At 37.8% G+C, this 26,788-nt stretch overlaps 1 protein-coding gene across 1 annotated transcript; it reads left to right on the top strand.

Annotated features, from left to right (window-relative positions):
• Window positions 1-26,186, top strand: LOC129737881 (leishmanolysin-like peptidase). Its single transcript, XM_055729045.1, has 10 exons — window positions 1-116; window positions 180-318; window positions 18,067-18,198; window positions 18,267-18,461; window positions 18,554-18,939; window positions 19,002-19,227; window positions 19,328-19,515; window positions 24,641-24,670; window positions 24,738-25,030; window positions 25,100-26,186. The coding sequence occupies exons 1-10, from the start codon at window positions 1-3 to the stop codon at window positions 25,567-25,569; spliced, it is 2,175 nt and encodes a 724-aa protein (XP_055585020.1). The 3' UTR covers window positions 25,570-26,186.
• Window positions 26,187-26,788: the final 602 nt, after the last annotated feature.

Here is a 26,788-nt window from a genome sequence, read left to right as displayed (position 1 = left end):
ATGCCACAGTTGATTGCACCACTACAGGTGCAGCCGAAAAGTGCAGTCGAAACTGCCGATGATGATATGTGGCCCGATGCCACAGTCGATTGCAGCACTGCAGGTGCAGCCGAAAGGTACAGTAGAAGCTGCCGATGATGCTGAATGGCCAAATGCCACAGCTGATTGCAACACTGCAGGTGCAGCCGAAAGGTGCAGTCGAGACTGCCGACGGTAGTGAACGGCCAAATGCCACAGTCGATTCCACGATCGCAGGTCCAGTCGATGCTGCCGATAAAGCTAAGTGGCCAAATGCCACAGTTGATTGCAGCACTGCAGGTACAGTGAGAGATTGCGGCCGGAACAGCCAATAATGTTGAGTGGCTAGTCACCATAGTGTGCACTACGACTGCGGAATCCAAAAGATGGTGCTGTGTGGCGGAACACCACCGTTGATTTGTTGATTTGCTTTTCAGAAGCTTTAAGCTTCCCTCTCGCGCAAATTCACCCTTCTAGGTGGGCGGGAGAACACCTAGAGGCCGTGGATAGACTCGTTTTAGTTTTCTAAACGATTAGTTTAATAAGTTGTCTCACCTTTCAGTGGGGCTCTGCCCTCTAATCTTCTTCCGCGAGCACGTGCCGCGTGACTGGTATGCGCCTTATCGGAGCTAAAGCGAAACATACGAGTTTTTGTTAGTTTTGCGGCACTTTGCCCGTTCGAATGCTAACATACCTTTTTATTTTTATTTTCTGGCTGAGGAACTGTCGTATCCTCTACGGGTTTTCTCGGATTATTACCGTAAAACACTGCCGCGCTACACTTCGCTCTCGTGGCGATCTTTTTTCTTCGCACCCGGAAATGATAATGACATTTCCCGGGTTTTCCACCTCACGCTAAACTTAGTATACTCGTGTCTTTTACACGCCGTGTATTTTGTCGTTTGTTTGGGTAAATTTTAACGACACGCTATGATTTATCAACATGGGGATGGGTTTTTTGGTTGCCAAATTATCGTATCATATTATTTAGGACTAAAAACATCTAATGAAATTTCAATAGTAACATGCTAGAAAGCTCAGAATTTCAGGAATTGTAGTTCAAACAATGACAAACAAGTTTGTAGAAGATTGTGATGCGTAACGAGTTGACTGTGATGAGTTATTTGCAATTAAATGTGTGATCTTTTTCGCATTTCATCGATATATCGTGAACGGTATATAGATGGATTATTAGTACTAACTTGATCGCATTGTCACACAATGAGAATAACTGATAGAAAGTTTATGAATGCAAGGAAGTCTAAATGCCCCAAAACAACGTTTGTCAGAGCTTTTTTCGCAACTTTGCCGAGGCCACCAACTTTTTATTTGTTATTCTCATTGTGTGACTATGCGATGAAGTTAGTGCGATTATTAGCCCTTACACCGTTCACTGTATATCAAAAAAATGCACACATTCTATAGCGGATAACTCATCACAGTCAACTCGTATCGCGTCACAATCTTCTACAAATTTGTTTGTCATTGTTTGAACTACAATTGCTGAAATTCTGAGCTTTCTAGCATACTGGAAACATATTTTAGAACACAAAGAGTGAAAGTATGTCGATTTTTCATACATTTTGCCGAAAATTTCCATACAAATTTCAAGTCCTTTGCGCCAGCTCGTACTTTTGCCAAATGACCTGAAACTTCCAGAAAGTTATTTTTTCACCTAAACGCACCAACCTGGGGGGTGCCGCGTGGAATATAAGGATTTTTTTTGTTATGGGCTAGTCTAGTGTACATATGCGGTGACGACGCGAAAACTGCAAGTATTTGTGAATAGCTGCCTGCGGAGTATCATTCGCGCTTGGTGGCCTGGCAATTGGATCTGAAATGAGTAACTACATCGTCGCTATCATCAGAGGGCACTAGAAATCGAGATTCGGGAACGTAAGTGGAGATGGATTGGGCACACAATGCGAAAAGATGAGAACGAGATTTACAAAGAGGCGCTTGGTTCCGGATCGTTAACACACACACACACACACACACACACACACACACACACACACACACACACACACACACACACACACACACACACACACACACACACACACACACACACACACACACACACACACACACACACACACACACACACACACACACACACACACACACACACACACACACACACACACACACACACACACACACACACACACACACACACACACACACACACACACACACACACACACACACACACACACACACACATGTAGTATCCAAGAGCTGGATCAATCTGATAATAAAAGTTTTGTTTATTTTAAAGAATGAGGAGTTAGAAATGAGTGTGTGAAATAAAAGTTTGAAGGCGAGTGATCGCTCATATAGAGAAAATGCGAAGTGTTTGCTGCATCTCACTCGCACACTTGAGAAATCATATATCAAATCTGTGCGTGAACTTATCATCAATGGAATTAGAGTTAATGATTATGTGAGAGCGAAATGAATGTCGATGACGTCGTATTCACTTGCAATGAATGAAGAGGTGTAAATGAAAAGGTATGTTGTTGGGGATTGACGATTCTGATGCATTCATTCGAGTGCGTCATTCAGTTAACGATTTTTGGGAAGGACAGTTGGCGTCCTTTCGAAGAAGATTTTTATTTAAAATAAAGTTACTACAACACACACACCTAAAATTTGGAGACTTGGCTACTTCAAAAAATAATTCTTTCTCTCATAAAACCCATTCAAAGTCTTATTAGGAATATGAATCAAGGCATTATTCTACTGAAAGAAAGATCCATTTCACACAGCGTAAATGAGACCAGTACATCGTCTATCAGTTCTGTGAAGTTAACTGGATTCATTGTAGTCGAAACTATTCAAGTTTTTGTTTTTCACGAAAATTCAATACATTAAATGAGACTGTTCACTTAGAACTTTTAGCTCGGTTCTACCTCCAGATCTTTTCGCAGATCATACACCCAAAATAAACTGCACGTAGCGGCTACGTGAAAAACTACATAGTTTTTATCCAATTGATTTTCACGTAGATGCTACGGTATAAAAATTTAAACGCGTCGCTATAAGAATCGGTGCATAATGAAGATCAAATTAAATTTACGTGAATTTTTAGTGAGTACAACATGATGTGATAATGAATGATTTGTGAAATTCGTTTAGTATTGAAATGTAATTATGGTTGATTTGCTCGTTGCTTTTGTTTTGTTTTTCTTTTCATTTTTATTTAAAAAAAACAAGAAGTTTCTTTATTAAGAATTTTATTCTAAATTTCATTTTGCATTTGAATTTAAATCACTTAATCACAAAAAAAATCAGCAACAACCCGTATTCCGTGCCTGGTTCGATTTAGGTTTCCTGTAGAATAAAATAAAAAACGCCAACCTTCCGATGTTTCGAGGTCTGAAAAAATAAAATAATCTCGTTGATGAGAAATTTCAATTTCACCATGTCCAAATCAACGGTAAATCTATTCGGCTTGAATCCCGAATATTGTGTCAACTCACCTTATAAATAATCCTGAGACAACTGACAGAAGTAGCGGTCTTCTAGCGAAAATTAAACATAACTTTTCCAACTGCTTTTTTCTAGAACGAACAAAGTCTGCTGCACGACTTTTTCCTATAAGAATTTGAGAAAAAAATAGTCGAAACCGATTTAAAGCATCCACTTTGATTTTACGTGAATTTCATGAGGCAATTATGTTGAAGTAAAGTAGTTGCTACCGGGGGTCCTTGCTACACTGGGGTTAACAAAAAACTCACGTAGAATCGATATGATGCATCGAAATCTTAGTTTACGTGAAAAATACCGTAGAAATAATTTCAAAATTATTTTGGGTGTACCAATAGTATGCACAGTAGTTAGAATCTTCGAAAAAAAAACATACTTCTTGTTGGAAAACATCACATACTCCTACTTCGTCCTGAAATCGATGAGCTGACGCGCTTATTCTTGCTCCAATAAATATGTTTACTTCTGGCAAGAACTTTGAAAAGATCCCAAAGAAGAATGAGTGCGGTACTTCAAAAGAATCAAAATAACTGCACAGAACCACTAGACAATGTACTGATCCCATTTATGGCGGATACAAAGGATATTAACTTTATCTTTCAACAAAAAAATGTTATGATTCATGTCCTAGGAAGACTTTGGAAGAGTTTTTCGAGAAAAAGAATCATTTTCTGGGATGGCCAGATCGTAATCCAGATCTGAATCCTATTTTAAATTTTAGGACAATCAATGCCAGATGTGTGGAGCCTCAAAAAACCTTGAATAAATCAACTGACTGAACGCTATACCAAGTACACATTTGACACTTTTCTGATAACATCTTCTGATCTTTTGGGTTTTCAATCAGTTATTTCGATGTTTTCTTCACAAAACATGAACTGCGCTTGTAGAAACTTCCACCCTAAAAATATGTTTTTTTTGCTTCAGCTCAGCTATTAACTAAAAATTTGAGTTGTGTTTTGGTATAATCAGTGTAATTTTGAAAAATCTATTAGATTGTATAGGTAATTGTTTTTTGGTGATATTAAACTTCAGATTAAAAAAACCTCAAAAATGTGTGTGTGCGGGGGTAATGGGGTTTCTTAACTTTTGAACCAACCAAGGAGTGTCGATGCTTGATCATAAATTCATATGTTGCAATAATTCACAATCACCGGCACAAACTGTTGTAGAGGTAAGTGCGAAATCTCCTACGCTCGGTACTGCTACCGGTATAGCTTTTTTTTCTTCTTTCATCGACACCGTTGAACTTTATGCCAATCCATCTATCTACACGCAAACATATGTAGGTATGTTGATGTTGTTGCTTCAATTTCAGCGACTAACACATTTTTTGCGGCTACTGAAAATCAGCCGCCTTCCGCTGTTTGCCAACTTAAGAGTACCAACAAGGCTGGACCAGCTGGACGAAGGGGGTTTGGGGCATCTAGTTTTAGTAGATCCTACTCGTACGTCATGCCCCTTAGCCGACTGTTGTTTGGTCAGTTACGGTTGTCCAACAGCTGCAAAATCTTCGACCAACTATACACATCTAGCCACAGCATGCAAAAGCAGCAGCAAAAGTAATTGTTTGATATTTGCAGCCACGTTCTTGTGCCGGTAAGCAAGAAACCGGAGGTGTAGTTTTTTTTGTGACCGGTGGCTTTTTTGGAGCAGCAAACCGGTTTGTTTTTCTTTGTGTAGTTTTGTATACACTTTTGATATGAAGTATAGAGACACTTATGAATGGCTGCATAAGAAAACGTATCAATCACCGTTTGCAACATTGAACTTTTTTTTATATTTTAGGTGGAACTGACATTTGTGTCAGTGTCCTCGAGCTAATTCTGGAAACAGTTTTGACGCAGAAATTTGAATGTCGATAAATGCTATATCAAATGTTCTTTTAGATTTGAAACAAATAAGGTCTTGTTAGTTGCGCTTACTGTTAGCGAAAGCAGCAATGGAAAGCCGGTAGAATCTATTTTGTCACTGTATTACTTCAAAATCAAAAATATAATATATCGATTGTTCCAGTTTTTGTTTTTTGTAGTATATCTCGGTTTTCTTACATTCAGTTAACCGCTAAGTTTTTACTCTGCTCAAATCTTTGCTTGCTGTGGGCAAAGTTTTCATTTAGTTTTCAACTTATCCTTAGCCTTAGACTGCAAGTAATTTTAACTTCTGCGAACAAAGTTAGAAAAGTTTTATATTTTTTTACCTTTGCCCATTCTGAAAATAAGGGAATTTAACATGAAGCTACCGACCAGGCTTCCGAAAAGTACAGCTTTGCTATGACAGCCTTTTTCTTGCCAAACAAACTGTCTCGGTTTTCCTTACCACTCGGTTCGCTGCTGTACCGTCGGTGAAGAACCGAAACGCTTCGGCTACATCGCACACATGCGAGAACCCAGGCTGTATCTGAACAATCGGCTCAAAGCATGCGTTGCCGAAAATGTTATGCTTTAAGCTGTAGCGAACCCAACCGACAGTTCGGTTTTCATTACCCCATGCCTCCTGTTTCGAAAATAATTTCATCCTAACTGTCGGCTGCAGGGCGTGACAGTTTTTGCAGGACTGTCATGGGTGACTGTCATGCCCATACCGTACCCATGCCCGATCGTATACGCTGCTGCTCGGTTTCGAATAGATCGAGCGAGCCATCTAGCCGCACCGAGCAGCAGCATACGATCGGAGCGTAAAGCGATGTGTGGTGCCGGTGCAGGTTAGGCGAAAAGGGCAGGGGAGGGTGATTGGGGTGATCACCACCCGCAGTAGCTTCAAAAAAGGAAAATTCATACGTTCGTTCGAAATTAACTCGGCCCGAGCGAATCTCGGCTACAGTCGGACGGAGTAAGTAGTACTGTCATGCGAAATTCAACGCATTGAAAACTGTCACGAAGATACTCCCAAAACTGTCACGAAGCTTAAAAAACTTTCATACCCACGAACAAACTCTCGCATGGGATAAAACGAGGCCTCGCTGTACATCGCACGACCGCTCCTTTTAAAACTGTCGGGGAAGAAATATTCGGAGGCTTTCATCGAGGTGCATGTGCGACTTTCGCAAGAATACTGTCGTTCGCCAGTACTTTTCGGAAGCCTGCTACCGACTTTCATAGGCGAATTTTGAAGTTCGCATCATTTTTTTTTAAGTTTCAAGTTCATTACTTTCTTCAGTTATGTTAAATACTTGTACAATATCTTTAAATTTTTCAAAAACTTTAGAATTTTATTTTTTTAGATCATTTATTATTATTATGATCAATATATTTTTCCTTAATTAAATGAAGTATAGTAAACAAATTCAGAATCAGTTTTCTTCTTAAATTTAAAAGATTTTTCTTTTTGATTTTTTTTTATTTTAATTGTATTTTCAAATCAATTGAATTTTCAAATAAATCTACCGCATATTATAATCAAACTAGTTTTACTTATTTAATAAATATTTTTTGTATTTTTGTTCTTGTTTTTCATTCTGTTTTTAATCATAATATTTTTTGAATTTTAATTGACGACGAAAATATATGCAAAGCTTAAAATTTTAAACTGCATCTGTACTTGAAGGTTTATAATCGTTTCACTTATTTTTATTATTTTAAATCGTCTTTCGTGAATCGATCATGATTTTGTAGTTTATCTATGAAAAGTTACAACAATGATTACAAGTAGCAACTTTAAAGCCAAATTTCAATGCCTTTGAGTGCTTTGTTTTTTTTCTATACTTACTTCTATAATCACCCACTTCCCAACCTGTACTTCGTCACTATAAGTTTTCAATGATAAATTGAACATGTTTTATTTTTAATATATAAAGTTATTATTCTGCCATGCAAAAATTAACTTTTAAAGGAGATTTTTCATATAAAGTATGATTTTATCTTTGACTTTGTTCACTGGCACTCTTGAAATAATTTTTTTTTATCAAATTTAATTATCAACTATGTGTTTTGAATAAATTCTCTCTAGTTCAACATAGATAATTTTTTCTCGAAAATTCATATTTCAAATCATCATTTAAAGTTTTTTCAAGATATTTCAGTGGAATTTTTCAATCAAACCTTCAATTAAATATTAAGAAAGGAAATGTTAATTAAGATTATAAAGAATTAACAAGTTTTATCTTTTTGCTAAACATGCTTTTTAACAGGGGTATGTCTTTTGGCATTGAAAACAAAAAAAATCAATTGACATCAATGCTGGGTGCCTAGCAAAGTACACCAAGGTTTTTGAGTCCTTTTCAAAGTCCTTTTCAAAATCCTTTTCAAAAGAAAATACTTAGAATTTTTTTGAAGTTGGGAAAATCTTAGCTCTGAGACTAAGAACATGATACATGAGACCTGAGACCTGGGACCTGAGACCTAGGACCTGAGACTTGAGACCTAGGACCTGAGACTTGAGACCTGAGACTTGAGACCTGAGACCTGAGACCTGAGACCTAAGACCTGGAACCTGAGACAAGAGATATTAGACTTGAGACCTCAGCATGAGACATGAGACCTGAAGCATGAGAATAGACCCATGAAACATGAGACTTTAGACCTGAGACAAGATACATAAGACCTGAGAAATGAGACATGAGACATAAGGCATAAAACATGAGACCTAAGGCATGAGACAAGAGCCATGAAACATAAGACATGAGACTTTGGACCTGAGACCGGAGACAAGCTACTAGTATTAGTACCGTGAGAAATAAGTTTAGCTCCGATTTCAACTTGCGATCCCTCTAGTGAAAGGTACTTGTAGGTGACGAAAAATAGTATTGCGAGTTCGCTAGTACAAGATACTAGTGTTAGTACCACGAGAAATTAGTTAAGCTCCGAATTCAGTTTTCAACCGTTCAAGTGAAAGGGTTTGACTTGTAGGTGACGAAAAATAGTGTCGCGAGTTCGCTAGTACAAGCTGCTAGTGTTAGTACCGGTAGAAATTAAATTAGCTCCGATTTCAACTTTCGACCGGTCAAAAAAACCTTAAAAGTAGTCATGCAATACCTCGCTAGGCACCCAGCAGTGATGTCAATTTATTTTTTTTTTTTTTTTTAAAAACGAACACACACATATAGGATCTCAGTGAAACTTCATGTTTCTTTGAAGAGATCTAATTTTACTTAACTCTAAGGCGTACATCTTTCAAGGATATTATGGTTAGCATCTTACAAATGCTAAAACCATCAGACCACAGAAAGAGTACTATATGTGCCGTGATCGGGATTCGATCTCATGGACTCTGGCTTAGAAGACTGGAACGCTATCCTCTTGGCCACGACCGGCGGCCAATTGAATTTATTGTTTTTTAATACCAATAGACATACCCCTGTTAAAAAGCTAATAAATTTGTTGTCTTATTAGATGCGAAGTTACGAAAAAAAATTTATAAATTGGCACATAAGCAGACTTGGTTCCACAGCAGCGAAAAAATGATATCGATTTTTCAGTACAATTTTCCCATACAAATCTAAAAGTTCAAATTTACTCTCTAGACGTTACTTAAAAATTCTATAAAAATCATGGATGAGTTTTGAATCAAAACGAAGATTTTTAGACCCCAGGATTTGAGAAATTCAAAAATAGCACCAAATCGACTCAATCTACTGCGCAGTCTGATAAAACTGCAGCTTCTCGTTTTCTCCTTTGTATGCACTTTTCGATGACCATACCTATTTCAAATAAATTTCTCTAACTCTAATTGGAGCATAATGCACGCAGGACCACGTGTTTTTCCCGTTGGGGAGAGAGTCCACTGCGACCATTCAGTTGATATATTGTGCTATGAACCCGAGTTACTATTTTTACTTTGCTATACTACTTGACATCCCTGCACTATTGGTAGAAGTTGCAGTTGTTGCTAAAACCGTCAACCTTTATCATACTATGTTTGCCAGGTTATTTTACGACGGGATTCGATCTTGGCTTAGAAGACAAAAACGCTATCCTCTAGGTCACGATCTGCTGGCGACCACGTGTTACACACTATCAATATCAATACATGTCAATAAACAATATCACAAAGCACCCGTACAGCAATACGGATTTGACGTATCAATTGAAGATTCGGATCTACGCAAACGCAAATTGGGCTTTTATGATACGGGTTTCGATGTCTTTCTTGGTACCACCATCAGGCGTTATCTGACTACAAGAACTACTGGAAGCCCTCCACTTTTTCAACTTGTTGCCCTGTTACCATGAAACTGGTGGGATTTTCTGTATTGATTTGCATCGACATGGTCTTTTCGACTTTGACTTTGAGACCTGCTACCTTGAAGCTTTCGGTGAGGTCGTCGAGTTTGCTCTGCATGTCTTGTTGTCTTTGGGCGAGCAAAGCAATATCGCCTGCAAGGTCAAGGTCATTCATTACGATGAGAAAAAGTAGCGGCGATAAAATACATCCTTCACCCAATTTTTGGATTTTTCTTATCATACTGATTTAGGGCCAAATCGGAGACGATGCATTTTCATGGTCACTTGGAAGATCAATGGATCCATAAGTATAAAATACTTCTGCAATTTAATTAACAGCCAAAATGTCAATAAAAATTCAACGCTTATTCACAAAAAAACTCCTTCCTCTTCGTCGTAACGTTGTCCTTTTCCTTCTGTCCCGCACAAGGGAAACAAGCATTGAAAACAAAACTAACACTTTTAGTATATGTATAATTATACTGAGCTTTTCGGATGAGAACGTACACGACAGTGGAATTTGCTAACAATCATAATAACACACTTGATGAGTTTTCACGAAAGCATGTGAACGAACACCGGTTTCTTAGGAAAATCATTCGAAAACATAATTATAAAAACGGGTATTCCCACAGATCAATGTGAATTCGAAGCTTTACTTTATATCTCTAAAGAATTTCCAACATTTTTTAATGAGGGTTTTTTTCAAAATTATGAACAACGTACTTCGTGTAGCTAGACAAAATTTTCTTTAATTATCTATGGATTGGATGTCGATTCTTCGTATTCTATTCGATTGTCATTGCATATCGATGAATGTAAACAATTTTATTCCTTGAGTTCCGAGGCGCCATAACCGCACAGCAGCGTCATTCATTATGCGACAAAAAGTTTAACACCCTCGTGTATGTAATAAAGAGTTGACCACGCGGGAAGCCCAGAGCCCAGATTTCCTTTCCTTTCGGTTGTCGGCGCATGGTAGATTAAATACAACGACAGCAGTACAAATAGAACAGCTAGACACTGCTTTTCCATTCGCGAGATATGTAAATACCTAGGGAACTGGAAATAGATTTAGGTTTAGGGAATAGAATATTAGAAAAAAAAAACCTTTAACAGGGGTAAACTAACGTTGATAAGATAAAAGAGAAAACAAACCAAAAAATAAGCCGGAGAAAATACCAAAAGTATCAACTTGTATGCGATCCCTAACCTGTTGTCGGCATATTACAAAACCAGGTGCCGTTGAATGTCAGTGTCAATGGCGTTTTGCGATGTCATATTTGGTCCGGATGTAGAGATAGTTGAATGAACTACTTCTCCACCCTCCTATTTGCTAACGGGTGATGAATGGTGAATGCGGATAGTGTGCGGACTTAGTTATGCCGCAAACCGGATAGTGTGTTGTTGGAGTATTAGCCCCAGCTTGCGCTATCCGGTTTCAATGTCGACAGCAACATGTAAACATACATAGTACATAGTTCATTTAAATATGAAAGGGAAAAACTAAAATTCAGACATGTGTATCAAGTGAACTGGTATTATTTCTGTGAGAATTCGAATATCCTAATTTACTGATTGTTGAAATCAAAATCGCATTTAAACATTTTTTGCAAAAAAATGCTGCACTTTACACAGGTGTTAGAAGCTGCAGAGCATGTGTTATGAGATTCGCTTTTTTTTTTTTTTCTTGTAAACGTTTTTGTTGTTTCTGTTAAAAATAAATCCGCATGTTAAAATGTAGTACACCACACTTACATTTCTCTTTCTTATTTTGGATCTACGTTATTCATTGAGTGAAAGATGAACATACGATTTTTGTATTGCTGTTTGACGTTGAAATTTTTGATCCGATATGCATCAACGTGTTCAAACAAGAAGTATTAGACAAATCAGACAAAGCTTTTTGTCTTCTCCACATAAAAATAACTCATCTGACGACAGATTCTTAATGTCCAATGAATTTACAGCGTGAGGTCATATGGTTAACGACCGAAGGTGGTCCTAGGTCACATCTCACATTAGTCCAAAGGCAGGTAATATATCACTGTCTGTGTGTGACACACTTTCTCAGCATTGGTCATCCATCGGTGACATCGTAAAACACCTCTAATCGAACAGAAGATGCATGTCGTATCATCTCATCATGTGTGTGTGGTTCTCATTCATTATATTTGCATTTCTACTTAAAATAGCTGGCGTGTCTGGCGACGGACGCACCCTGGAGGCCCTTTCGGTGACATAATCGAATAGTTATCGGTGCAGCGCTGCGGTCACTCAATGAAAACCGATAAGCGATAAAGACAGGTGTTTTAGTAGGTTGGTATGTCATCGGTGGCTTAAAATAAAGTTTTTTTTCTTCTATTGTGGGTGTATGGCGTCCCTATTAATTCAGTAAGTGGTGGCATATAGGGTAATTGGCCATGATGTTCGCGTAGCTTAACTTTAATATTGATGGATGATATGATAACAGATACTGTAAACAGTGGTGGTCAAAACAGATACATAGGGAGGTTTAAAGAAAACTCGATTGATGTGGGATGTGGGATTCGTTTTGTTAGGATTGAGAATATCATGGTTCCATGAATGTTTTCTCTAGAAATACACACACTACACATTGAAATATTAGTTTTGGTGCCTATTTTATGGACATCGATTATTTAATAATTAACTACATTTCGACAAACAAAAGGATATGTCAAACTTAACTAACAAAGGGGGTTTTCACAATTTGGCAGTTATTTTTACATCAATTGAAAACAAATAAAAGCATACTAGCAGAGTTGAAACGAAGATGTAGTACAGATGAAACGATGTTAGTGTTCATAAAGGTGGCAATGGAAGTATGGAAAAAATATCATTATCGAACTTCGAAAACGGATCATTTATTTTTTAGATTAGCTCACTCAGACTTGTCTTAGAGTTGAGGGAATTTCAATCCTAAAAAAGGACTAGGTAAAATCAAATTTTGTTTTATGCTAAAAAACTTAAAAAAGTATAAAACGCCGAGATTTGGTGTTACCTCGTAAAAACAATCTTAGATCATAAATCGAATTTCTGGGACTCAAAACGACATAATAATTATTTGAATGGAAGCATTGAAATTAAAACAGCTCAGGAAATCTTTATTCGAATTACATGACATTCCATTACATTACATCACATTCAAAAAGGAGTTAAAAAAATATTTTAGATAATAAAAGAAATCGACCCATGGTATTTATAAAGGGTGTTACGGTCAAAATTTGGTCAATATCAACTTGACGTATTTCTTTCAATTTTGCAGTTAAAAAACCTGAACACCTCTCATTTTGAAGGTGTGTGTGTAGAATGTTGCTCCTATTTTGATTTTGGAATTCACTCTTCAGTTGTCAATATGCCGTTCTAGGAAGAAGAGCAGCGTATCAAAATTTAGCTCGCGCATCGCAAAAATCCGAGCTATTCGCACGCAAAGCTGGCAAAATCACTAAAAGTTGCCAAATCAACCGTTACAAAAGTAATTAAAGTGTTTGAGGAACGTTTGTCGACAGCCAGGAAGTCTAGATCGGGGGGAAATCGAAAACCGGAAGCCGCTGAGACGACAAAGAGAGTTGCTGGTAGTTTCAAACGAAACCCTAACGTCTCTCTCCGAGATGCCGCAAATAAGCTGGGTGTATCGTCTACAACCGTGCATCGAGCCAAAAAACGAGCCGGACTATCGACTTACAAGAAGGTAGTGACTCCAAATCGCGATGATAAACAAAATACGACGGCCAAAGCGCGATCCTGGAGGCTGTACATGACGAAGTTTGACTGCGTAGTAATGGACGACGAAACCTACGTCAAAGCCGACAACAAGCAGCTTCCGGTACAGGAGTTTTATGCGGCAAAAGGAAGGGGAAAGGTAGCAGATATTTTCAAACACATGAAACTGTCAAAGTTCGCGAAGAAATATCTGGTTTGGCAAGCCATCTATACCTGTGGCTTGAAAAGCAGCATTTTCATAGCTTCCGAGACTGTCAACCAAGAAATTTACGTGAAAGAGTGTTTGAATAAACGTCTGCTGCCTTTCCTGAAGAAACACGGTTGTTCCGTACTGTTTTGGCCGGATTTGTCATCTTGCCATTACGGTAAAAAGGCCATGGAGTGGTACGCCGCCAACAACGTGCAGGTGATTTCTAAGTACAAGAACCCTCCCAACAAGCCAGAGCTCCGCCCAATTGAGAAATACTGAGCTAATTTCAAGCGTAACCTATAGAAGACAAAAAAAATGCTAAGGTCGAGCAGCAGTTCAAGGCAAACTGGCTTTCTGCGGCGAAGAAGATGGACAAGGTGGCTGTACAAAATCTGATGGCAGGGGTTCAGCGTAAGGCGCGGCAATTCGGATTTGGAAAAGCGGAAGCCTAACTGAATATTTTTCCTGAATTTTATTCTAATTAAACTTGAAAAAGAAATTTAATTTGATTTTTAAATAAACGATTTCACCGATTTACACGCGTTTTCCCTTGACCAAATTTTGACCGTATCACCCTTTATTACGATATTTTTATTTGTGTTTGAAATTTAAAAAATAAATAAATTATAAACATCTTGCTGAATCTAATTAACAATGTTTTGAAGAAATTTGCAAAATCGTGTTGAAATATTTACCACAAGGATGGTTTTATTTTATTTACGTAGTATTCCGTCTCACGACATAACTTGACGAATATAATCATCCGGCATTCTCGCAACATGTCCCGCCCAGCGTATCCGGCCAGCCTTCACCACCTTCTGTATACTGGGTCGTAGAGTCGCGCGAGCTCGTGGTTCATCCTTCGCCTCCACACTCCTTTCTCCTGTACACCGCCAAAGATGGTTCTTAAAATTCGTCGCTCGAATACTCCGAGTGTACGCAGGTCCTCCTCAAGCAATATCCATGTCTCGTGCCCGTAGAGAACAACCGGTCTAATGAGCGCATACACAGGGCTTCGTGCGAGGGCTAAGTCTTCTCGACCGCAGTTGCTTGTGGCGTCCATAATAGGCACGACTTCCGCTGATAATTCGCAACCGAGATAGACAAAGTCTTCGACTATCCACAAGAATGGTGAACAATAAAACCTTAAAAAATTGTTGGAATAATCAACAATTTTCAAAATTAGTTTTTAACCTTAATGGACATAACTTTTATAAGGCTCAAAATAACGGCTTCAAACCTGTTGAGTTGTGTTATTCGTATTAAAATTTTATGTATTATTTCACTGATTATCTCTATTTCACTGAATCAATATTTAATTGCTATTCTCATTCAAATAAAGCCATGCATAAAAAGGGTTAAGGGTCAATTTCACGAGAATAATGATATTTTGACTAAGAAATCGCTTTTCTGTTCTAGAACATTCATTTCCAATCGATAGTAATTACTGAATTTTGAAGAGGCCGATTGGGTGACCGATTTACGTATTGAATTATAGAATTTCAATATATTGAGGACCAACTGTGAAGTATATCGGTTTTTGTTCAGGTGAAAATGAAAATGTAAAATCTTATTTTGACAATAACTCAAAAATGAGACACGTGTTGGTTTTGTAACATATGGTAGAATCGATGGGAAATAGTTTAAAGCTGATTTTTCAACCGGTCTCAGTGTTTAAAACTTCTTAAAAATGTTTTTATTTCGATTCTCCCAATATGATGAAATTTCCGCGGTAAACATCGGGGAAATCGATATAAAAACATTTTTAAATGGTTTTGAACACTGAGACCAATTCAAAACTAATCTCTAACTATTCTCCATCTATTCCATCGTGTTACAAAACCATCTATGTTGTTTTTGGGTTTATACGATTTTTCATTTTCACCTAAGGTGTAGCGTGACCTTTATACAAGCAATGTATCGATTGTTTTAGGGGTTGCTTCCTAGTTTATGCTTCATTTAAACTTTCAACACACTGTTAAACATGAGTATGATTAAAATTCGCTGTATAATTTACATTAACGATCGGTTGTTGTGTAGTGAATCGCAACACATCTCTCTTTCGCCAATTGATAGTTCATATCTACATATGTAGCTGGATACTTACCTAAAGTTGCTGAGCTGCTTACTGGAGAGAAATTCGAGCATATATAGTGGTCAAGTTCGAGGCCTCGTCATGAGAGCGTTGAGTGAAAAGTGATTTCATGGCAATCGGACATTTTGGTTATTCAATAACAATAGAGTCGTTTTACAACGCTTTTTAAGATTGTTTAAAGTATTTGAATACCGTACGAGAGGGTACGGTGATTACCTTATTGTTTATATTGTTAGAAAATTCAACGGATTTGATTAAGCCGCCATACATCGCACCGTGGCACCGTTCTCTTCAAGCTCAAAATGAAACATTTTTATGAAGCGCCGCGACGCATTCTTTTTTTTATTCAAAGCAATTAAACTCGAAACGGAAAATTTATCATCTGCTGGGAAAAATAACAAAATCATTCATTTTTGGAATGCCCTGTTATGTCATCGAAGCTCATCATCTACCACTTATAAAAAAATCGCACGCGGAAGAAACTTTTGAATAAACTAACCCGAGCAGAAGTGAACGACTTTTCAGAGGCAAAAAACCGAAGGTTTAGCTTGGCTGGCGCTAATCGTAGCAAACCGGCTGACTGACCGGCAGCATCCATTTGTCTGTTGTGCCGTTGCTTGGTAGCTTATCAGCTCTTGCACCTCCGCTATAAATGTGGCTTATAATACCTATACTACCTACCTCTTTAACTGGCTTTCACGGATTTCAAATAAAATTGGTCTTGCCGAACGAAGAAAAAAATCACCGCAGCATGCTGTGATGCGATTGGAAATGGTGTTGTTTCCGCAATCGCATCAGGTGGCCAATAGGAGCTAATTCGAGGTGGCATTTGAGTACGGTCAGCGTGATTGATGTTATGGGTATTTATCCTAAGCAGAAGAGTTCGTGGTTTGGAACTTCGTTATGTTTAGGTGTTAATGTAAATAGGGGAACATGCCCTATTATGCGCCACCTAAGCGAATCGCTGATTTTCTATGTATTCCACTTACAAATTGTGTAAAAAATGGGTGCAATCGATGAAGAAAATTGTTTTCTACAAATGCCTACTATTTTGTTTTACTCAAATTGCTATAGTTGCTTCAAAAACTTGATTTTTAAAAACCTTATTCAAAGCCACAGAACAAAACTGTGTTGCAAATACGCGCCGCCGTGTATTCAATATGCGCCTAGCAGCCGAACACACCCGAAAGCAGCCGAAGACCGAAAACACACCAATACTTACAGACACTTTGAATGAAAATAAAATCAAAATGGACTAATCAAAATTAAAAAAAAAATAAAAGTAGATTTTCTGGGCTGAATTAACGCTCAAAATAAGGTTTTAGACCTTTTGTTCATTTTCAATGAAAATTGGCCTTTTTGAAAAATTAATGCTATTTTTAGCCTACTACGATTGGCGCGTTATAGCGAGCGCATGGGCCGTGATAAAACATACCCATAAAAAGCATACCATAGCGAGTTCGGTATAATTTTTAAGCATTAAATCGTAGTTTAGATTCTCCTCTATCGATGTGTCAGGAAATATTGTCTTATTCGTTTTTCTCTGCTTGGTGACACCTTATTGAAAGTGTTTTAAAATTTAGATCGAAATGTAGAAAAACCTAAATTGTGAAATTATCACGACACAGGAGCATTTTAAGGAAAAATTCATACTTGCCATGACCAATCACAGCATTTAGAACAAATTGGTAATATTTTGCAGGCTAAAAATGCTTCAGATTCTTCAAAACAAGAGTGGCGCGTATTAGCCACATGGGGCGTTATATGAACTTTTCCCCTACTTTAACACGTTCGTCGCCACGATCATTTTAGTTGTTTGACTAGCCAGGCCCAGAGAAATTCTCGGAGCGAGAAAGCAAATAGGGAGAACTTCCCTAAACTCAGCGGTTAACTTGAGTAAGAGAGCGTCACACGTTTTCGATGTGACGGGGTCTCCCAGGGAATACACCCGTCACACGAATTTGGGCCTATGGCGACGAACGTGTTAAGATTAGTGATGCAGATTATTGATACTTTTGATTCATGGGTTCTAACTTTCTGTATATATATTGCATTACTTGGTAGTTTTTTATCAATTCCCATCCACGCATTCAACATAAAGCGTGGCATTTTTCCAAATACAGTCTTCAATAAAACGCTTTCAAGCGTTTCTCGCTCCAGATAAATTCTATGACAATGAAAACAAGTGTATATTGTGAAGCTACATGATTTTCCTTTTTTTTTAAATAACTGTTTCATATAAGGAGGTTAAACATTCAGATAAAATATAATATTTGCAGTGTGATTCTTCTCTGATAGAATTGCTGAATCGTGAACCCCTTTTTTAGATTCTAATGACATCTCTTTTGTTCTTCCACTTCCAGGTGGTCCACGGTGTACAGTTGGAGCCTCTTCATGTAATTCGCAAAAGAAGCATAGATCAACCACTTCGAATACTGTTAGTATACGATGAATCGGTCTATCGGTTGGATTCGGATAAGTTTTCACTTATCAACGTATGTATTGATTGCTACTTTCCACTAGAAGGTTAACAATAAAAATTCAATCATATTTTAATCTACAGGACACCATCCTACCGGAAGCGGTTCGCTTCTGGGAGCAGGCGCTGATGGTGCGCCAAACCAAAGAGATCATAAGACTGAATCGAAAATGCGAAAGCACGCAAGTTTTTGTGAAAAATTCGCTAACCTACTGCATCGATTCTTGCAAACCTGTTACATTGTGCGGGGAGGTGCAAGTTCCGGAAGATCACCTAGATGTAAGTTTTTGATTTTGATCTTCAGCTTTCTGATTAAGATTAAGAATTGATATACAAAGTATTCTAAATTATAACAATCGTTTATTCTTCAGGTCTGTCGGATATGCAACTCCACCGGGCAGAATTGCCGGGAAGATCCGAGCACCACTGCTGGGGTGGGAATTTCCAACGCAGATTTCGTTTTCTACGTGTCCGCCCGCCAGTCGGAACGTTGCCATAAAGGACTGACGGTGGCCTATGCCGCTCACTGCCAGCAGGAAGCAGCTCTTGATAGACCGATTGCCGGTCATGCCAATTTGTGTCCGGACAGCATTAGCACCAAACCGCAAGAGCTACAAACGCTGCTCTCCACTGTGAAGCACGAAATTCTTCATGCTTTGGGTTTCTCTGTGAGCTTGTACGCCTTTTTCCGAGACGACGATGGGAATCCACGAACCCCCAGGAAACCTGATACTGGAAAACCGTATCTGAATGAAAAGTAAGTTTGAAGCCACTCTATTCCAAACGACACCATACTCATTGCACATTGATCGATTACAGATTGCAGATCCATCAATGGAGCGATCAAACTATCAGGAAGGTGACGCGGGAAAATTGGGCTGTGCGGGGTGGCACAGTGGAGAGGACAATCGATATGATGGTGACGCCACGTGTTGTGCGAGAAATCAGAGATCACTTTAGCTGCCAGAAACTCGAAGGTGCTGAATTGGAAGATCAAGGCGGTGAAGGCACTGCATTGACACACTGGGAAAAACGAGTGCTAGAGGTAAGTTAGCTTGTAGCTCAATTATGCCGTAGGTACCACCTAATCGTGTAATTGCCGCTGGAAGGTCTAACTGACTGCCGATTCAATTATTCAATTTTAGAACGAAGCAATGACTGGGACGCACACACAGAGTTCGGCATTTTCACGGGTTACGTTAGCGCTGATGGAAGACTCGGGATGGTATAAGTCGAATTACAGCATGGCTTCTCCTTTGACATGGGGTCGAGGGCTTGGGTGCAATTTTGCCATGAGAAGCTGCAAAGATTGGATAACTGCCAATAATGCAAGGTAAGTGGATGGTGGTGGTGTTGATTGGGAGAAACATTCAATTAGGCTATTGCAAATCGCGTAATTATAGGGCTAAGTATTGAAATGGTGCCTACAATTCATTTTGTTTTTGAACCCGAATGCAACACATATCAGGCTTCAAAAGAAAATACCTACATATTTGTAATGAAATCAATTTTAATTAACTTAAGGTACATCGCACAGTTGATAAACGACATATTACAGGACACGACACTTAACGTTCTCAAAATCGGAAAAGGATTCAAAATTACCTTGTTTGTCGACCGGTTTCGGTATGAATGTCGTCCATCTACAGGACAATGTCCGACTGATCACACGATGAAATTACTGGCAGCAGCGTGGCCAATCAGTCATTCAAGTCAATCAGTAAGACCGTGTTTTTAATCGCTCCTGCATACATTGTGTTAGATTATTGTGCATAATTTTCGCTGTCCGCTATGCGTTTTTAATTGTATCGATAATAAGTTTTTGTTATATTTTAATTGACGTGCGAAATCTATTCCATGGATTCTGCCATTTACTCAAACATGTGGAAGTGCATTGATGCATGCTGCGTTGACACTTGCTCTGAATCTTTCTTAGACTTGGTGATACGGCTATGTTGGCATCAAAAGGAAATATTAAAAAATCCGTAAGGTCAGTGAAGCGTCAGAGCTATCAATCGATCTGCGAAACATTCATCATGAATTGCTTCAGCTTTCTATGGAAATCGCCTCAAGTTTCACAACAACGGCCAACCCAGTATTGGAATTGTCATACTGGATAAACTGAAAGCATTGTCAGCTAACTCAGCCTTTGCCCGTTGCCCTACTCAGTCAACTTCGACACCTGACTACCTAAGCTTAGAGGTGATAACCAACCGGAAGCTGAATGACTCAGGTGAGTGACTTCTGGGTACAGGACAGGTGTGGGAAACTGAAGGGACGGAGTTCGATGAAGAATCGCGGACAAAGCAAAAAAAAAAAAATGTAGGAATCGTCAACGAATACACACCGAAAAGAACAAAAATCATTAACAAAAGTAGATTCAATCACCCTAGAGGAAATATGTGAGATAATTTCATCCCTGGATAGCACAAAAGGACTGGGGCCTGATGGAATTCATCCATCTCTTCTAAAAATGAGTTGGGTATGCCATTGAATCTTGTTTATCTCATGATTTAAATCCGGTGTTTTTCCAGCAGTATGGAATGAATCATTTCTTGTACCCATATTTAAATGGAGGAAATAAAGGAAACCTATGATAATTCATGAATAGAACTATCGTTTTGTTATAAGAAATGTGTTTACTTTATTCTTGGTATCTCCCATCGGATGGCGCACACTTTTACTTTTTTCAGTCATATTATTGATAAGTTTTTCCCAATCATACTTCGTCAAGTATGTATTTTGGGTGGCTGCATTCTCTCCTTTCATTTACGCTACTTTTTGGCAATCCTTACATTCGAAATAACATGTAGATAAGGAAATGAAATGACGGTTAAATATGAAGAAAAAAGAGATTTTTTACAAAACACACAAATTTAGTCTCCAAACCCTAAGTTGTGACGGCTTTATAAGACTTGATATTTGCACATTTCTTCGATTTGTTTCCGTCGTCCAATACAGTTTAGCTGTATTTAGCATGCAGATTAGACTGGCCCATAACAAAAAAATCCTTATATTCCACGTGGCACCCCCTAGGTTGATGCATTAAGGTGAAAAAATGACTTTCTGATAGTTTCAGATCATTTGGAAGAAGCATGAGCTGGCGCGAAAAACTTGAAATTTGTATGGAGATTTCCGGCAAAATGTATGAAAAATCGACATACTTTCACTCGTTGTGTTCTAAAATATGTTTCCAGTATGCTAGAAAGCTCAGAATTTCAGGAATTGTAGATCAAACAATGACAAACAAGTTTGTAGAAGATTGTGACGCAATACGAGTTGACTGTGATGAGTTATACGCAATTGAATGTGTGATTTTTTTCTCATTTTATCGATATATCGTGAACTAACTAACTTGATAGTACTAACTTGATCGCATTGTCACACAATGAGGATTACAGATAGAAAGTTTGTGTCTTCGGCAAAGTTGTAGCTTATTTTATAACAAATATCTTTGCAAAAAATGAAAGAAAGGTTTGAAAAACTATAAACTGCTGCATTGTGCGACGACGCGATGAATTTAGTGCGATTATTAGCCCATACACCGTTCACGATATATCAATGAAATGCGAAAAAAAAATCACACATTCAATTGCGGATAACTCATCACAGTCAACTCGTATCGCGTCACAATCTTCTACAAACTTGTTTGTCATTGTTTGAATTACAATTCCTGAAATTCTGAGCTTTCTAGCATACTGGAAAAATACTTTAGAACACAACGAGTGAAAGTATGTCGATTTTTCATACATTTTGCCGAAAATCTCTATACAAATTTCAAGTCCTTTGCGCCAGCTCGTGCTTCTTCCAAATAATGATCTGAAACTTTCAGAAAGTCATTTTTTCACCTTAATGCACCAACCTAGGGGATGCCGTGTTGAAAAAAATGTTGAAAAAATCATCCCATACAAATTTGGGCCAGTCTAATGCAGATGCAGTAAAATTGGAAAAATATCTTTTTTGTTTTAGAATAAGTATACATTTTCGACGAAATCGGTTCTAGTATGTTGCAACATAAATTACCCACAATAATGTCTTATTAAAAGTCCAAATAGTGTATTTTTTTCCAAAATTTCGAGCAATCAAGTAACGTATTCAATCAAGAAAACACAAGTTTGTTGAAAATTTTCTGAGCATTCAAAGGGGAAATCTATCGTCCCCACATTACCCCATAAAGCGGAGTAAGTGAAGACACCAGCAGTCCATAAAAAATTACCTACGTGATAAACTTTCTCGCTTTGCGTCTATCAAGCTCATCTCTTCAGCGTTTGTAAACAACATGTTCTGCATCACATTGAACATAATTTTATCAAAATTGATGCACTACTGATTTTTAAATCTCTAGGATTTTTAATGTTGAACTATACGAAAAATCGTTCCTACCCACCCCGGTGGACCTTACACAGTAAGAAAAATCCACGTAACATTACATGCGAAAGCATGGGTACAGCTTGTTTCATTTAAACTTCTCATCGCATTCACCTGCTTTGATTACTGTACGTTTACATTTACATTTATTTTACATTTACTCAATTTTTTGTATGGCTGTTTATAAAATAAGAATAACACTGGTTTTTCGTTCATATGGGGTTAGAGCATTGTCTGGCAGTTTTGTGTAGTTTTTTTTTATTTATTCTAGTCAAAAGTATTCTTATTAAAGTTTTTCCTTTTCGCCAAATTCATATCCATATCATGAGACCCTCGCCTCTGAAGTTTCAGACCCGCTCTACCAAGGGATCTTCTGGATGATTATGCCACTGGTTTACACAGGAGTTTGAATCATTGGAAATAATTAGAAGCTTGGATGAGTTCATGGGCTGAATACACGTTCCAAAGACCAAAAGCATTACGATTTACAGGGCTTGTGATATAGCTCAGTTGGCAAGTCTGTTGTCTCCTGAGCCGATGTCCGCGAGTTCGAGCCCAAGAGCAAAACATCGAACACAGTTGTACCGGATAAGTTTTTCAATAACGATCCGCAAACTGCAACGTTGATAAAGTCGCGAATGCCATAAAGATGGTAAAACGACTATAATCGAAACAAACAAAAAAAATTACGATTTACAATTTTTCAGTCGGGTGGAACAAAAGGCCTCAAAGTCCTCGGGTAATCAAATTGGCCTAAACACGTATTTTAACCTTTGTGATCACAGGTAAACATTCCAATCATTTTTAGTGTCAGTTTCTGGTTTTTTAGTCATGGATTTCGATGTTTTCATAGTATAACATGAAGGGCACTTATAGAAAACGTGTATTTCTGGATTCATTCAACTATTGGGAATAGTTTTAAGTTATCTAATGGCTAAATATGTAAATGTAGCTTTGAAAGTTGAAAGATCTATCGAAGGATAAACTTCTTTTTGTCGTATTTTATTCCAGCTCATAATAAACCTTAAAAAAAGTGTGTGCGTTTTAGAAATTTCTACCACCAGAACGAGATCTCATTTTTTCGCTTGTCGCTAGTGTTGGGTAACCATATCCCGCAACGCCAAGAAGAGTAGTTGGGAGTAAGGAGAAAGGTTATACTTATAATCAAAAACCGAAACATTTCAGGTCATTCAAATATTACCAATTTGTTGCATGTGTGTCACTTCCTCGAATATTATATGTTCTCTGTTTAAGTATTCTTTAACAATTAAAAAGCGAAAAATCAGGAGTTGAACTCTCAGTCAGATGATTGAAAGGGGTAGTAGTATTTGATGTTATGCTATTAAACCACACCAAACATGATAAAATACTACTTTTCTAAAAGAATTTTTATACAATACACACGCCAATACATATTAGCTCTAAATATATTTTATATTAGATTCGTACGCTTTTTATTTGTATACGAAACATTTCAACGCATTGCTTTTGTGCGTATTCATGACTGTTTGGTTATTAATTGCATACTCAGTGGCGTTTATCGAGCTTACACGACTAAATGATGCCTTTATGAACCAGGATATTCTTAAAAGTAGTACAATGTATTTTATTCGTAATTCTTTTATAGAATGTGGAACACAAACGTCATGAATTGCAAAAAATAAGTAACTTTTTCTGAAAAAGGCCTTCAACTAAAAAAGAGTACATTTCGTAAAGAAGAGGACTCTCATTTAACGATTGAAAAAGAGGGCTTGTACTTTTAAAAGAGTACGTATGATAGTGTGCTCTACTAAGAAGCATACTTCTAATATTACAAATCCAAATATAAACTTTGCTCTAAAAAAATAAAAATGACACTTCCAGTAACTCGAAGAGACTAAATTTCAAGAGTTTGGTCCAATATTTTCTGAAATATAGAATACCGAATGTCTCTTGGCTTAGGTTTATTCACGTTCCTTAATGTGTTCAGTTTCAAAATTCACATGAAGGGAATTACTACACTTCAATTTTCTTGTTTATTTTATATACATTTTTTATTGTGTAACTCATGAATTCCTTGAAGTAAACTTTACATGATTTCCCACAAGCAGCTCAATTGAAGGATTTTCAGAAATAGCAAAGTATACTAACATAAGTATTCTTTAGTGACAGTTTTTTAAACTAACTGTATTTATCCCAATTTTCCAGAGGCCGTTCGATACATCCGTTCTGCGCTAAAGTGAAACGAGACCCGCTGCAAACAGAATGTACCGATGATCGTAGCTCGGTTGCGCTATGTAATCTGATACGTCACGAAAGTCCCCTGCCCCGTCAGTATCAGAACTTCGATTCCCTGGCACACGTGCCAACTGGCGAAGAAGCGTACTATGGTGGATCTGTTTCACTAGCGGATCATTGTCCCTACATTCAGGAATTCACCTGGCGGAGTCGGAATGTCGTTGTACGGGGATCGCAGTGTCAATACGAGGACAACAATCCCAGTATTTCTAAATCGAATGAGTTTCAATGTTCGGAAAACCTTCTTATACTGTTTTTTTTTCAATTTGCAGAACCTGAGAAAAATTTTGCTCTAGAAACGTATGGTCCGCAATCGATGTGCTTCGATCACAGCGAACACATGTGGGAAGAAAGGTCGTGCCGGCAGACAAGGGAGTGGCAACATTGGGGATCCGGATGTTACCGATACAAGTGCGAAAGAGGTCGTTTGCATATCATCATAGCCAACTATTCATACGAATGTTTCTATGCTGGACAAGTACTGAATGTACGACTGATGGCCGGAGGATGGCTACATAAAGGTGATGTAGTTTGTCCATCCTGCAAGGAGATTTGTAATTTCGAATTCGAGCAACGCGGAGATCGTTGCAAGCCTAGCGAAGAATCACCAAATCTTAATTTCTATCCTAAACATGAGCTCAAATGTAGCGCTGCCAGTACGATACTGATTCCATTCGATCGTTACTCACTAACACTCCTTGCGACAATAATTATGTCAATCATACCACGATTAAGAAGATAACTTCAAGCTGAGTGATAGCAACATCCGTACTAATTTATGTGTAACAAATTTCATGTGATAGTGTTCATCTGTGTTTCATCCTGTTTTAATAGCACAATAGATGCTTTTATATAGTTTTAAGTTACATCAGTCATTCGTGTTAAAGAAAGAACCGTGTAAATAGCAAAATAAACACAAACGAAATCCATTTTTTACTGAAGCTAACATGTATATAGATAGGCTCAACAAATAAAAAAAAACGGCCTACAACGGAATCTGCAAACGAGAAGAGACAACAAGATGATCTCACGAGAAAAACAAATCAAAAACTAAACTTCACGGATTATGAAATCAATGTCATCACCTTAGAAATTAAGTAGCCAGATTTTCAAATTTAAAATATTATGTTGTCGGCTAATAGCCACACCTGGCGCAGAAGTGCCGCTACCCTAGACATTCCACTGTATGTTGTTGACTGCAGCAATGTCTTCCCTATTCATTCTTGGTGCCGTTTTAAGCTAGTGCGGAAATGAATCCCTAATGTGATGGGCAATGTTGAAACAGTTGAATTGCCAAAGTTATGAAAGACGCAGAGTGTGTGTAAATAATGAAATTCTAAAATAATGTGAGAATATAAAGATTTCTAAAACAATTCTGAATTATTCCTCAATCCGAAACTATCCATCGTTAACAGATTGTGACCGTTTTTTTTCATATATTTTAGTTTGACATCCGTGAAATCCGTGGTAGTCTAAAAATGAAATTCATATTGTTTCACGATGTTTTTCTATTCGAGTATCGATTGCCGTGCCAATTTTCATCTCAATCCAAACAGTGAACATGACCCCTTTGACTGGCCTTTTACACAAAATTTGATATCTAAAATTTTTTTGCCCGTCCCTTGAAACTCCCGTGTGCAAATTTTCATCTCAATTTGGTGTATAATAGCGAAAATATTGCAAAAAATACCATCTAGTTAATCTGGATGACTCTTTTCTCCGGCTCTTTACATAAAATTTATTTTCTGAAATTGATTGCCCGTCTGTAAAAACTCTCATGTGTCAATTTTCATCTTAATCCAATTTAGAAATACGTTAAAATCGCAAAAACAATGACTAATAATATAGACAACCCCTTTGGCCAGTTCCTTACACAAAATTTGAAACCTGAAATCGATTGCCCACGCCTGAAAACTCGCGTGTGACAATGTTCATCTTGTTCCGATGTATTGCAACGTCAA

The sequence above is a fragment of the Uranotaenia lowii genome, chromosome 1 (genome assembly GCF_029784155.1).
Source record: "Uranotaenia lowii strain MFRU-FL chromosome 1, ASM2978415v1, whole genome shotgun sequence".
Taxonomy (NCBI): domain Eukaryota; kingdom Metazoa; phylum Arthropoda; class Insecta; order Diptera; family Culicidae; genus Uranotaenia; species Uranotaenia lowii.
Note: the sequence above shows the minus strand (reverse complement) of the source record. Positions and strands in the feature narration are given on the sequence as shown.